This window comes from Dicentrarchus labrax, unplaced genomic scaffold, assembly GCF_905237075.1.
Source record: "Dicentrarchus labrax unplaced genomic scaffold, dlabrax2021, whole genome shotgun sequence".
NCBI lineage: Eukaryota > Metazoa > Chordata > Actinopteri > Moronidae > Dicentrarchus > Dicentrarchus labrax.
Window position 1 is genome coordinate 16,720,688 of NW_026136713.1, and position 13,777 is coordinate 16,734,464.

Below are 13,777 nucleotides of genomic sequence, written 5' to 3' on the forward strand. Positions count from 1 at the left end.
ACGCGTCATACTTTACACATCAATTGCGTCTGCACACACCCCAGCAGATACATACCCTCACGCACACACACATAGAGGAAACTCCTCCGGTGTGGGTGTTCAAATCAAAACAAACGCTGATGAGTCATCTTTCTGTGAGCCTCACCAGTGCTCTGCTGCTGGAGCAGTCCTTCTACAGCTACAGTATAGGCTGCTTGGCCTGGTAGCTAGCTGTGTCAGGTTTTCTTGATGGGATTGCAGAGTATCCCATCTCTCTGTCCCATATTCTCTCATATGACAGGAGCGGACTGTTGAGGAGAAGGACCCAGATAAAGCTTGTAATTTTACCCTTGTCTCTGTGCTGGGGATGGATGGATTCCTAAAAAGTGCAGTCCTAAATTTGTCGCTCTGATGAATGTCACAAAACCTGATACTGTCTTCATAATTCAAGCTCTCTGAGTCCAAGTTGATGATCTCATGATCTCATAAGGCAAACCTAAATGCAAATGCAGCTATGTCAAAGGTGGAGGGATTTCATGTACATTTACTCAAGTCCGGTACTTAAGTAGAATTTTCAGGTACTTGTATTTACCTTAAGTATTACCATTTTATGTTACCTATTTCTTGTAGTTCAGGTCCAGCAGGAGACATTTGTTGCATCTCTAGTCCTTATTTCGGTCATCTCTCTACTGGTGCTATCTAGTGGAGGCATTAGAAGTATTATACCAAATAGTACACACAGTCCAGCTTAAGGTGTTGCTACATCGCTACCTTTATCCATTGTGCACAGACAAATAGGAAAATTATTTCAAACATGAAAGAATGAGAAAGGACAATGGTCAACTGTCTCTTCACAGAAATAATAATTAGAGCAATTTGTCTGAAACATGTAGGTGAGAACAGATGTTTGCTATCAATGCGGTATGTCTTATATCTGTGTACATTTAAAGTACTTTTCTTTCTCATGTTGAGCAAGAGAAATAACTACAGTATTTCTAAAGGAGGTCTCAGTGTCACTGCTCCCTAAAAATGGCATAAGACTACTCAGATCAGCATGAGAGAGATGAAGAGCTTCCAGAAAAAGAGGCCAAAGTGAAGCCCCTGTAAGCGTAGAGATTAGTACTAGCCTTTTGCCTTTTACTTTATTCATAAGAAAATAATATCTGAGCATAAGCCTGCCACGGAGGGTCTATGTTTGAAGCCCCAAAGGAAGAAAGAGGGGGGCTTCACAGGAACAGGAACAACACTGGGAAATGTTAGTGAACATCTATGAAAATGACTCTCTGAGACCCAGCTCTGCATGAGGAAGAGGCCAGGAGAATGTTTTTCAAAGAACACATATGAGGAGACCGAGAGTGGAGCAGTAAATAGATGAAACGATCCTCCTGCATGAGTTTGGTGCGACTGTGTAAATTTTTCTTTGCCTTTACTTTAGTGATGACCAACCCAAAAGGATGTCAGTGTATTACATTACCTGAAACCTGCAAATAATAGCATATGTGGCAATAATGAAATATGATCCTTTTTTCCCCCATATTCGGCTCGTAGTTTTGAATCATGACACTCACTTACATCTCCATATGCTGTCTTTCAGTTCCTCTTGTCTATTTGAGATTGAGGAACAAGAATCTGGAAAAAACTGATATAAAACTGTCTCTTCCTCATTAGCAGACCAAAACCAACGTGTCTTACAAAATGTTCATTTACAAAATTGTATGGTTTTCATATGCAGTCAGGGGGAAACATTGGTTTTCCTTGGGTGGAATACATAATACTGCCACATCTAGGATTATATTTCTGCACATGTTTTGTTTTTTAGGACTGGCTAGTTCATAAATTAATTTACGGGCCCTAAACTGGCAGCATGTTTTTAAAACAAGGTGTAATTAACTTCACAGTTTCTGTCGCGGCTTAACGTGAGGGAAAGGCAATTTCTCTCTGTAAAATCTCCATCACTTCTATCTTCCTTGCTGTCTTACTTTTAGATATCCTGAGCACAAATATGCCCATAGGTCAGTTACACTGTGAGTGGCATAAAAAAACTGGACCAAAACCAACATTTCTGGGTTTCCACGTCTCAAAACTCTAACCATATTTGGCCTGTTACTAATCTAATCCCCAATAAAATTGAAACTCTCTCTTAATGAACAGTGCAAAGGAGCACAGCTTTCCAAGTGAACACTCCAGGGATCAGACAGTGAAGCCGTGACTCCACTGGCTGCTTCTTACTGTGGCTGAGAAGAGCAATTATAAAACCAGGAACATCATCGTAATCACTTAACGTAACGCATCCCAAATACTCTCTCGCCGTGTCCCCTGAGGGTCTAACATCCACCTTGACTTCTAATCTCAGACATGAGTTTTTACCATCACCATTTTATCACAACCAAAAGGAGCTCGAGTAGTCTTGAAACACATGTAGGAATACGGAGTTTTAAGAAATTCTTAGATGAGATGGTCACTCTGTGTGTGTGATCACTGCAGATACAATTATCCACAGGAACATGCATTGTGAGTTTGAGTCATCACACAGTAGTGAATTAATCATTCTCTTAAGTAAGGGTTTGCGGACACCCTCCCTCCCCATTGTCTGTCAATAGGCCTACCACAGTTTCTGTCACAGCTCCGTAGCTGACCACTGTGTGTGAGAGCAGCTCCTACCACACACACACACACACACACACACACACACACACACACACACACACACACACTCATACACGCATGATTAGTGATTACTCATTCATACTGTCTGTTTGAAGGGACGTATCTCGCGCCAGCAAAGCGAGCATCATGAAAAAAAAAAACCAAAAAAACGAGTGTGATCGGTGCGTTTGCCTTATATGGCAGGCGGCATTGCGCTGTCCAGGGTGCTGAAACTGACTGTACGGCTGGCATTGGTGATGGGGGGGTGGGGGTAGGGATGGGGGTGGGGGGGTGCATGCAGCTAACTACATTAATCATACACGCACGCGCTCATGCACGTACGCACACACACAGCGAGTGGTGATATGGGCTTAGAGCATGTGGCAGTGAGTGAAAGAGCAGATTACATATCTTCCACATTCATTGATGAGAGCTGTGCTGCTGCTGCTGCTGCTACTGATGGAGTCAGCAGCAGCAGCAGCAGCAGCCCATAGGCTTGGCTTGCTGAGGGGTGCGCTCTCAAGCAAGCGAGATGACAGAATGCTGAGCCTCCACTCCCTGCTTCTTGGGGACATCCATTTCACTGCACCGGCTCAAACGCATTCACTCTACTTTAGTGACTTTAATCAGTCTCACACTAGTCAGTTACAGCGGCTGAAATCACGCGTCAGCCTGCAGGTTTGGATCAGGAGAACACACACACACACACACACATGCACACAGTGTGGCCCTCCGCTGCTCATCCTCACCATCATCATCATCATCATCACCATCACCATCATCCTCACTCTAACCACAAGCAGCGTTACCAGCCTGATGCAATGAAGAGATTAAAATTAAAATTAAAATTACCTTTCATCCAGTCCAGCACTTGCTTTGGTGTCCATTTACTTATAGGTTCCATAACCAAAGCCATGGTGTCACAGTCTCTCCGAGATGAACAGCACAGGACTCAATGCAGGCGACATAAAACGACTTGTCAGTCACATCTGGAATGATACGGCGGTGGTTAAATCTGAGGAAAAAGAAAGGGTTGTCAGTTTTATTCTCTCCATCAGAGCATGGCCGCCTGCAGAAACGGTGAACGGGATGCGGTGGTGCAATCCACGCGCACACACAGGAGACACGCACACAAACGCTCTCTCCTTTCCCTCCCTCCCTCCCCTCTTTTCCCTAACTCTCTCTCTCTCTCTTTCTCTCTCTCTCTCTTTCTCTCGTGCCTTCCCGCCAGCAGCCCGCGCGCTGTGAGAAGTGGATTCGGTGGGCGCGAGGGGATGGAGCGACCCCTCCCCTCTCTTCTTTTCCTCCCGCCCGCCTCGCTGCAGCATCACAAGGGCCACCACTCATAATACAGACCAGGGAATGGTGCAACGCACACCATATAGGGAGGATCTCTCTCTGCCCCCCACCCCACACCCACCCACCCACCCACCCTGTCTTACACACACACATGCACATACATAAAGAGAGAGGGCAGGAGAGGCTTTGTGCAAAAATAACTTAAGCTTTTAATGAATTGTATACAAAGCAGAAAAAACCCGTAATAAATCATGCATAAAGTACAATAGCTACTGAGTGGCACAGAAATACTTTATTCATACCTGTAGAAATATTACAGACATGATTTAATTTTTTGTGTACCAAGGTGAGGGAAAGGATTAGTCTTTGCTTGCATCGACAAATTAATGCTGTGTGCATGTTTTTTTTTTTTTCTTTCTTGGCAGCGTGTGCTACATCACAAGGCGAGGTAAGGCTCACATGTCAGCTGTTTTTTTTTTTTTTTTTGTTGTTGTTTTTTTAAGTTCACAATCTGTGGATGAGGAAATCAGCATCAGTTGTCAGGCGCTGCTGTTCGGTGCATGGGGCTCAGCTGTGAGGAACAGCGCCCCCTGCTGCGCACCTGGGACACAGGTGACGTCATGGATTAAGGCAGCACCCCGTCCGCGCGCACACACACACACACACACACACACACACACACACACACACACACACACACACACACGCACACACACGCACACACAAACAAATAAGAGTCACTTTATACATGGGGAGATAGATACAGTCAAGCAGATAGGCAGGCATTTAAGACAGACAGATAGATAGATAGATAGATAGATAGATAGATAGATAGATAGATAGATAGATAGATAGATAGATAGATGTCTCAAAATAAAAAAAGAAGATATTTATAGATAAAGAAAAGATAACAAACAACCTGTACAGTTACACCAAGCACCAACACTTTCATCATTATCATCACAGTCGACACTAAACTTTACGTTGTATCACTGAGGACATGAACCACAAGTGGTGTCTGTATACCTTCCTGGGATTTTAAATATGTAAATAACACTCAAGAGAATGGATATGTGAGCACCTATAAAAAGCAAGGACACACACACAGTAGGAAAACATCACAAAACACAGTGGTTATAAACAAACTGACTTTATTTCTGTTACACAGAACTGACTAAGTTTGTTGCAGAATGTAGCTCTAAAGTGAACCTTCAAAGTGGGAGACATCCTCTACAGAGTAATAATAATAATTTAGTCCTGGTTTAAAGGAGGGAACATTTATTGCCCTGTTGCACAATTCTTCATAGATGTTCTTCCAGGCTCCTTGTCTTTCTGTCTCTCTCCTTAATATGTTAGTCCATAAATTACAGTTAAACTGTAATAGGACAGTAATAAGTCAGTCTAATTGACTTAAAGTGCATTATAGCAGCTTTTAGGCCATTTTCAAGACAACATCTGTAATACTATCTTCATAATTCGATTACTTACTATAAAAAAGTAGCCTAAAAAATTTCCAATTAAATGAAATTTTATTTGCATGACCATAATTAAATGCAGTATCACCACAGCAGATTGTACAAGGTTTACAATGTAAGTATAACACAAATCTGAATACAAATATAATGTAAACCAATAATAATAAATAAAAAAAATGCCTATTTTAAAATGTTTAAAAGTACCAAAAGTTAAACATTGTGAAATAGAAAAAAAGCAACACTGATACACAAACTTTTCCTGTCAATATAAAAATGAATGATTGATCAAAAGTTAAAAGATAGAAATCTAAACCCAACATTTACTTATTAAATATTGTCGCCTGCAGTGATCCAGTCAGTTCAAACTGACTGCTGCTTCCTGTTGGCAGCATTCCCAGCGTTGTCCAAGCACAATGTCAGTGGAGACATAAAAAAAATAAATTAAAAAAAACCAATGGATTACTTTGACATATTCAGGTTGATGAGGAAAACAAACCGCTTTTTCACCATCCAAAGTTTTCGTCTGCTTCCATGTCTGTGACCTCCTCCTCCAGCAGCCCACTGAACAAAGTCAATGGTGGGCGGGACCACGGCGCTCAGTTTTCAGCCCTTTCCGAATGTCACAGCGATGATCTTGAGCTCCCATTGGCTCCTGTCTGCAAACACGTCACAATCATGATTAGAATTGATGATCGGACGTTCTGATTTCATTGTCTCGCAAAGGGGACTGGTGAAGAAATCTGCTGAATTGGAACGTTCGTCTGATTTTGACAACAAAAAATGGTGAGTAGGAAAGTGATTTCACTTTAAAAGCTTCGGGGCAACCCGGATCGCTTCCGCTCGTGTCCGCCGGGGGCCAGGGTCAGCGAGAATGACCATGCCAGGGTCGGGAAATCACAGATTTGAAAGGAAAAGTTTAGCTGCAGCTATCCACTGGGAGAGCTAATGCTAATGCTAGCTAGCGTTTTGGCTGGCTCGGATATGGCCGCTCGGGCCTGCACGCTAACGCCAAGCTGTCTGCATGGCCATTGTGGTGATGCGGCGCTTACCCGGTTTGTTTACTGTCTGGCTCGCAGTCGTAAAGTTATGGCACGAGTTTCCTGTGTTGTTACAGTGTTTCTGGATCCCCGGGCTGTCGCCTCGGTGGCGTACTAACCTGACGTGCCCACAATTTGTTCGCTAATTCTCTCCGTAATGTTTCCATATTGACTGTAGCCATGCGCAGTCAGCCTGCCAAAATAAACCTGCTGGATGCTTATTGGTCGCACAACATTCCCGTATGTGACATTTTCTGTGTTTATCAAAAGCCTCCCAACAACTGTAACAGCAGCTGGATTTTTAGTCTGCAGAGTTTTTTCATCTCTCTGTGTTTGGACTTTAATAACCGGGCTGCTCCCTCCTTTTTACTCCCTCCTTTTTACTCCCTCCTTTCTCCCCCCGTTCCCTCTCAGTATACAAACATGATGCAGATCTGCTTCGAAACTTATAAATTCCTATTCATAACACCCGACCCCTCATTCATTTCTATTTCTATTTGATAAAAGTGAGCTGTGTCCACAAAAGCAAGTTATTCAACTTCGACTGTCACTGTTTCTTATTATTTTGAAGGCATGTTAAAAACTAATTGTTCATTAAACAACTTTAACAATTAAAGTTTGGAGCTGAATTTTCTTTCTTTTCTTTTTTTTTTTTTCACTTGACCGTGTGTGTTATTTTTCCAAAAAGTCAGATACTATTTGAACTATTAGACTAATAAGACAGAAGACAGACAGAAGTCTTTATTACTGGTGCAGTATCCTTTTAGGATGAAGAAATGTTCAGAAACAGAGTACATTTCTAAATTAATTAAGAAAATCTGTAACATTACTTTAGTAATTTGATTAATAAGATAAAAAGTAATTAAATTCATATTTGTTTTATTTTCACGACCATCGTTAAATGCAGTATTGCCAAAAGCATTTACAATGTATGTATAATATCTGAATGTAAATATAATGTAAACCAACAAAAATATAGTTATTCTCTTTAACCTAATCATCCACCATGATCTGTGTGCAAGCTCTAATTTGTTGTGAATAGTCAGTACTACATCATATGCAACCTTTTCCTTCCAAAAGTCTAATAACTGATAAAAAAGTTAAATATAGAAATAGGAACACAACACTCACTGTCTGATGAAACCTAAGCAGGTTGTTGCGCTGCAGTGCAACAGTCTATTTAAACAGCTTTTTCCTGTTTGCAACAGTTCCAGCACCTATTGTGTATTAACGCACAGTTTCAGTGGCAAACTAAAATAAAAACTCTTAAGATATAATTTGCAATTAATACTTAATTAATACAAATTTTAACTCTTCAATGCAAAAATGTAAATGGTTTTCAGTTGATAAATAGAGCAACGTCTTGCTAGGGACAACATATTAGCTTGATTGATAGTGTTATTGATGTTACACAGTGGCTTGTCATAGCTTATTATGCTTTGACTGACAGCATGGCGTATATTTTACAGCGTCACGTTGCTTGATCTAACTTTTTCAAACTGTTTTAACATATTATATGTGTTGACTGGCTGTCTACATGAAATGATGAAACTCATTGTTGCATTTCTCAATCTTGAGCCAGAGAAGATTGCTAGTCTCCTGTTCTATTTTTAGACCAGAAGTGTGCTCGTAATGACTTGGGATTGAGCTTTTTATTTACACGTTTTCTGATTTTTCTCTCTCCTCAGCCACATTACCCAGCAGTGTGCCAGGTTACTGAGACAGGATGAGTACACTCAAAGTTGTGCTAATCTAGAAACATGGAGGGTTCGTTGTGATCTGCATGGCCGCCCCGTTCCCCTCCAGTAGCAGAATGGATGCGTGGCCACAAAGGCGTGGCCTGCAGGCTGTGAGTATATCAACAATTGTATTCCAGTTTGAGCTGTAAAAAGATCATTTTCACAAAGAATTCGGACAAATTGAAAACAAAATACAGGTTCTTATTATATATTAAAAGATGCATTTGCTACATTAATGTTTAATATGAAAAAATACTGTGATCTTTGTAATTAAATTGGCTTCAAAAACGTATCTCATTTCAGTTTATGAGCTGATGACAGGAAATTACAAGTGTAATTAAGCTATAGATTAGCTCTGAACACTTTATCTATTTAACCTAATCATCCACCATAATCTGTTCGCAAGCTCCAGTCAGTCGTGAATTCTTACGTAATATAAAGTTTTGGAGGCTTTTTTTATCTTTGAGGTCTTCTCTCAGATGAACCTGCGATCAGTGTTTACGGCTGAACAGCAGAGGATCCTGGAACGTTACTATGAGAATGGGATGACCAATCAGAGCAAGGCTTGCTTCCAGCTAATACTGCAGTGTGCTCAGGAGGCCAAACTGGACTTCAGCGTGGTCCGGGTAAATACGCTTGTGTGTTTCTTATAACGGCTGCCCATGTAATGCTGGGGCCAGTAATTGAGGCAGTGAGTCTAGTCTCTTCCCAGTGAGTCCTTCATTTTATTGCAGAGTCATGAATTATTATCTTCACTTTGCTGAATTAGTCTCTCTAGTGTTTTGCTGAATGTTTTTTTAAGTGATGTCACTGAGCTGATTGCTCTTTTCCCCGCAGACATGGGTTGGCAACAAAAGGCGTAAGCTCGCCTCCAAAGTAGAACAGAACGGAGGCGTGTCTCATTCCTTGTCCAGTCACGGACTCGCTGGGGGACTACTGTCCAATCACACATTAGCTGGAGGTGCTCTGTCCAATCACAGCCTGGCGGCAGGGGCGCTGCTTCCTGCTGAAATGGCTGCAGCGCGGAACCTCCAGAATCGCGTGCACCTTCTCCCTCCATCCTCGTCCTTCCCTTCTTTCTCGTCGACATCCTCGTCTCCTTCCTCTTCTTCTCCCCTCAGCAGCGGAAGCAACAACAACAACAACAACAACGACGTCATACTGACCGGGATCTACTCTCTCAACTCCGTCCCTCGCTCGAGACCAAGACCCACAGCCCCCCCGTCTCAGTCAGACTCTGAGATTTCTGCACACACATCCTCATCTCTGATCAACCAGGCCCTGCAGAGCAGGAGCAACTCCACCTCCTCACCCCTCCACTCCAAGCTGGTCTCACTGTCTCAAAACCTCCCATCCCTCACATCAGCCTCAGGGCCTTTAGTCTACACTGCGGTCAGGAAGGGAACTTCATCCCTAGGGGAGGCAGGGGTAAGTGCAGGAGCAGGGGTGGTACCTCACAGCTGGACTAGGCAGTACGGTACAGCGCAAACTCGCCCTTGGTCCTCTTCCTCACAGTCCCAGACTCAGCTTCAGCCCAGACCTCACTCCAACCCCCAACCTCAACCACCTGCCCCTCAGAAGACTCGGGTCTCCCTCCCAGTACAAAACTCTGGTCCCTCGTCTGAGCAGACACCTCGTATCCAGCAGGTCTTCACCTTGTCAGAGAGAGACGAGGGCGAGAGACTTAAGCCAAGTCCAGTGTCCACCCGGAAAGGCCAGGAGAGTCATAAGCCAGCGCCCCATCCTCTGGACACCAGCCATAACTTCTCCATCGCCATGGAAACTGGAGATGAAGAAGATGAGTGGCAAAGGGAAGAGGAGTTGGCAAATATGGCTGCTCGGACACACATTCACAGGGAGCAGGCGCCAGTCAGCCCGACCAGGGCTGAAGTGTCTGTGGTGAGAAGAAGCCACACGCCCCCTATGACTAGCTCCAGATCCACACTCCTCCACAGCAACACAACTCTTCAGGGCAGCTACTCCCTCACAGCACAGACCTCACTTACAGTGGAATCCAGCTCACAGGTAGGAGAGGTTTGTGTGTCGTTGCTGCTTCCCATCAGAGTGAGTTGAAAGACTTAACCTGGATGTGTCTGTGTTTGTGTGCAGACTTCAATTGGCGTGTCTGCCGCCCCATGGGTTATCAGCAACTCCAGAAAGAGAACTGTTAGTACTTTTTTTGTCACTTTAAATGCAACATTTAGAATATATAATATAGGGGGGAAAAACTCCTACTGTATCATTATTACACATTTATAGTGATGCTGTCTGGTGAGTTATGAAGCTGCTCACTATTCCTGTGAATGTTCTGTAGTTAAACACAGGTTTGTGTTTTCAGCTGCAGGATCGGACCCAGTTCAGTGATGGGGATCTCATCCAACTGAAGCGCTACTGGGACCGAGGCATGACCAGCCTGGGCTCAGTCTGCAGGGAAAAGATCACTGCTGCAGCAAACCAACTCAATGTAGACACTGAAATAGTCAAGGTAATCAACCAGGGTTGAATAAATAAAGATAACTCTAGAAAAGTACAGATTGCCTCCTGGCATCTAATTTCTGCAGTATCATTGAAAAAAGAGTTTTGTAGGCTGAGAAAGTTTTGAGCCTTAATTGCATTGTCTGGACACTTTTCTATGACATTTAGAGAAAACAAGACTACTTGACTTGTCTGAACTTTTGTAAGCGAAAAAGAAAACAGGAAAGAGTAACTTTTCTAGGTCATGGAAGTTTTCTAACTTACTCACTCAAAGTTGTGTAAAAGTCATGCAGTTATATATCAAGGCCACGGCAGGAATGTTGTTGGACTAAATATAGTCTCCCAGTCGTGACACACACATGACCCACTGCCATCTCATTTACTGGGATATTTATTGCAAGGAAGAAGCACCACTATAGGATAATCTTCAAATATTTAACTACTAAATTAAGTACTTTAGACTAATTTAGTTAAGGCTTAATGTCATACATCTATACTCATTGATTATAGGCTATATGGTGTGATTATTATTATTTTCAAGAACTGGCTTTTCCTTTATATGCATCACATTGGACACTTTATTATGAAAATCTGATTGATTTCCTTGAATTTTAGCACCTGTGAGAGACATACTATGTTGTCTTTTGTTTTCCAATCGGCAGACATGGATCAGTAACAGACGGAGGAAGTACCGTCTGATGGGTATTGAAATCCCTCCACCTAAAGGTGGGCCTGCTGTATTTACAACCTCATCCCCGGGAAACGAATCTCCATTGAGCCACAGCCCTGACGAGGAGTGCCTCAGAACGCCTGAACTCGGAGATGACTTGAATGATGGGGGATCTGTCTGCCTGTCTGAAGGTTAGGCCGCCGATATTATATATACACGCTCACTTACCTCTGTATAAACTGCGTGGCTCAACATTAATGCATTGTTCTGGCTTCTAGATGGCACCATTGACTCGCAACATAGAGACGGAGAAGATGGAATAGATGTGCCCACTGCTGCTCTACAGGCCAATAATGTGGTACTTCATTATTCCTCTGATATTACTGTACAGCCTCATTAAATTTACCCACTTAGGAATGGACACTGGTGGAGATGGTGTTCCTACTCAGATGAGACACAATGAATCAGAGCTCATTCATTCTACTTAAGCATGTAAGTTCATATTAGTTTGTAGCAACAAAACCACCCCAGCTGTACTTTCATTAATCAGATATGAACTTGGCACATTTTCTCATTTGTAATGGGATGTTTAATATGCCTATTACACAGTGGACATTTTGACATGTCACAATAAGATAAACACAGGTGTAAATAATAAAACAAATTTAAGCTGCTTCAGTTCAGGGCCCTGCTATTGTACATGCTGGCTTCTCCTACTATGACAGTTCAAAATGTCTGCGGTAAAGAAAGTGATTATTATTAGTTATTCATGTATTTTTAAATGTACACACACTTAAAGTCTAGGACGTAATCACATCATAATAATAACCACTATTTCAGTCGCTTCCAATTCAAAAATAAACTTCCTGACCAATGGCAGGCATTTTCAAGCATGATGAATAATTGTGATGATGAAAAATTGATTTTCATTGTGTTCATTTTAATCATTCATCCCAGATTAAAAGTGGGGTGTGCAATTCTAATACACTTTATTACGCCTTTTTCCGTCCCGTCCCAGAGATGTTTTTGTTTTAAGTTGTTACTAGAGTATGTCTGACATCATTATCTCTGTCCAATAACATATAACCATGGATGATGGTGCTGTCTCGCATCATGTGTTTCATGGTTAGAGTAAGCTAATTCAATCTTTACACCAGACAGTTGCCCCTCTACAAGCAAGAGTAAGTTTAAGTTTTGTTTTTACCTAAGATTATGGTTTGTTTCTTTGAGAAAACTAATCAAAGTTTATCTACATATGTAACACATTTCATCCAAAACCGCAATGAAAGCCAAATGTTTTACATAATAAAGGACATTACAAACATAAGGAATAGAACCCAGATCAGATAATAGACACCATAAGACTTGCATGTGTGATCATATTTAATTTAATTTTTCAGTTTCTTTATACAAAGTTATTATTGTTTGATCTAATCTGTGTGTGTGTTTTTTTTTAACAGAAGATTGAAGTAATTGATGAGGATGAGCAGGAAGAAGATGATTATGGTGAATTAGTGGCTTCGGACCTAGAGCAAATGCAGAGCCTGCTGGAATTTAAGGTGAAAATAGACACAACACGATGACGGACTGATCAAGCTGCAGTTTCTTAAAGCTCTAAATGAACTGTTTTGCCTCTTTGAATCCTTCTGTTTCAGCATGAGGAAGTGCAGTTCTTAGAGAATGAGCTAGAGAACCAAAAAATAAAATACCAGGAGCTTGCGAGCTTCACGAAGAGCCTGCTAAGCGCTGTGAGGAACAATGACCTGGAGAGACAGCAGGTACATTCGCAGTCATGTTTACGCTCGACAGAATCCATGAGAAATATAGAAACTTCTAACCTGAAGTCTGCTGTTGTGTTTAGGAACTCATGGCCAGTCTACCTCAGCCTTCAGACCAGGACTGGGACATGAATGTGGAGAGAGGAAGCCAGCCTGCTGCCGTGTCAGCAGACGCGTCCTCCGACCATGACGACTCCCCGGCGGCCGGTGCAAGCAACGTGGAGCCTCCACCGGCCCCGGCATACGAAGAAGTCCCGCTGGTCACCATAAACGAAGATGATACGACGACTGAAGTTACCGAGCCCTCTGCATCAGAGGAGCAACTGCAGGAAGCAGTTTCAGAACAAAAGTGACTATCTTATGTACATCAGTTCACATAGACTCATACAGACGATTCCACACTCCACACAAGAAGGGACTTTATGGTCTTACATTTACACAAACACTCTGGTAAACTCACACTCCACGCCCAGTGCCTGTGGATTGATGCTTCACTATGACTGTTGGGCTGACAAATGCCTTTTTTACTGCATATCATTTGCCTTGCTCTGGACCCGTCCAGAGAGAACAATAAACGACCTCTAACTTATCTGTGTGGTTTTGTTTCTGTTACGTATTCTTCACATTACTTAGTGAGTGAACAGAGTTAGTTATCTCAGCTCAGAGTATTTATTCTATA

At 42.3% G+C, this 13,777-nt stretch overlaps 2 protein-coding genes and 1 long non-coding RNA gene across 10 annotated transcripts in view; 1 reads left to right on the top strand and 2 right to left on the bottom strand.

Moving 5' to 3' along the window:
* Positions 1-3,956, bottom strand: part of si:ch211-26b3.4 (connector enhancer of kinase suppressor of ras 2) — a 56,583-nt gene extending 52,627 nt beyond the window's left edge. For 4 of the 7 annotated variants that reach the window (XM_051420623.1, XM_051420622.1, XM_051420621.1 and 1 more), the window contains exon 1: positions 3,478-3,955. In XM_051420623.1, the coding sequence (XP_051276583.1) occupies positions 3,478-3,541 (64 nt within the window). In that variant the 5' untranslated portion in view covers positions 3,542-3,955. Of the gene's footprint in view, positions 1-3,477 lie in introns of all 7 variants that reach the window. The other 3 variants (XM_051420625.1, XM_051420624.1, XM_051420620.1) reach the window with 2 other exon arrangements.
* Positions 3,957-5,058: 1,102 nt separating this feature from the next.
* LOC127374876 (uncharacterized) lies at positions 5,059-6,836 on the bottom strand. The gene is made up of 2 exons (XR_007887285.1): positions 6,449-6,836; positions 5,059-6,055 (listed from the first exon to the last, which is right to left on the bottom strand). It is a non-coding gene; the product is annotated as an uncharacterized LOC127374876 (long non-coding RNA).
* Positions 6,013-13,687, top strand: hdx (highly divergent homeobox). Of its 2 annotated transcripts, none has more exons than XM_051420540.1 (11): positions 6,013-6,182; positions 8,125-8,285; positions 8,643-8,801; positions 9,013-10,200; positions 10,285-10,341; positions 10,514-10,660; positions 11,313-11,511; positions 11,599-11,678; positions 12,781-12,879; positions 12,976-13,098; positions 13,182-13,687. In XM_051420540.1, the coding sequence occupies exons 2-11, from the start codon at positions 8,220-8,222 to the stop codon at positions 13,449-13,451; spliced, it is 2,388 nt and encodes a 795-aa protein (XP_051276500.1). In that variant the 5' UTR covers positions 6,013-6,182; positions 8,125-8,219; the 3' UTR covers positions 13,452-13,687. The 2 variants fall into 2 exon arrangements, with proteins under 2 accessions (XP_051276500.1, XP_051276501.1); XM_051420541.1 differs by having other exon boundaries at positions 8,655-8,801.
* The last annotated feature ends 90 nt before the right edge of the window (positions 13,688-13,777 follow it).

Coding starts and splice junctions, on each gene's coding strand:
- hdx (XM_051420540.1), top strand. CDS start 8,220: ATGGCCGCCCCGTTCCCCTCCAGTAGCAGAATGGATGCGTGGCCACAA. Junction 8,286..8,642: donor AAAGGCGTGGCCTGCAGGCT/GTGAGTATATCA, acceptor TTTATCTTTGAG/GTCTTCTCTCAGATGAACCT. Junction 10,661..11,312: donor TAGACACTGAAATAGTCAAG/GTAATCAACCAG, acceptor TCCAATCGGCAG/ACATGGATCAGTAACAGACG.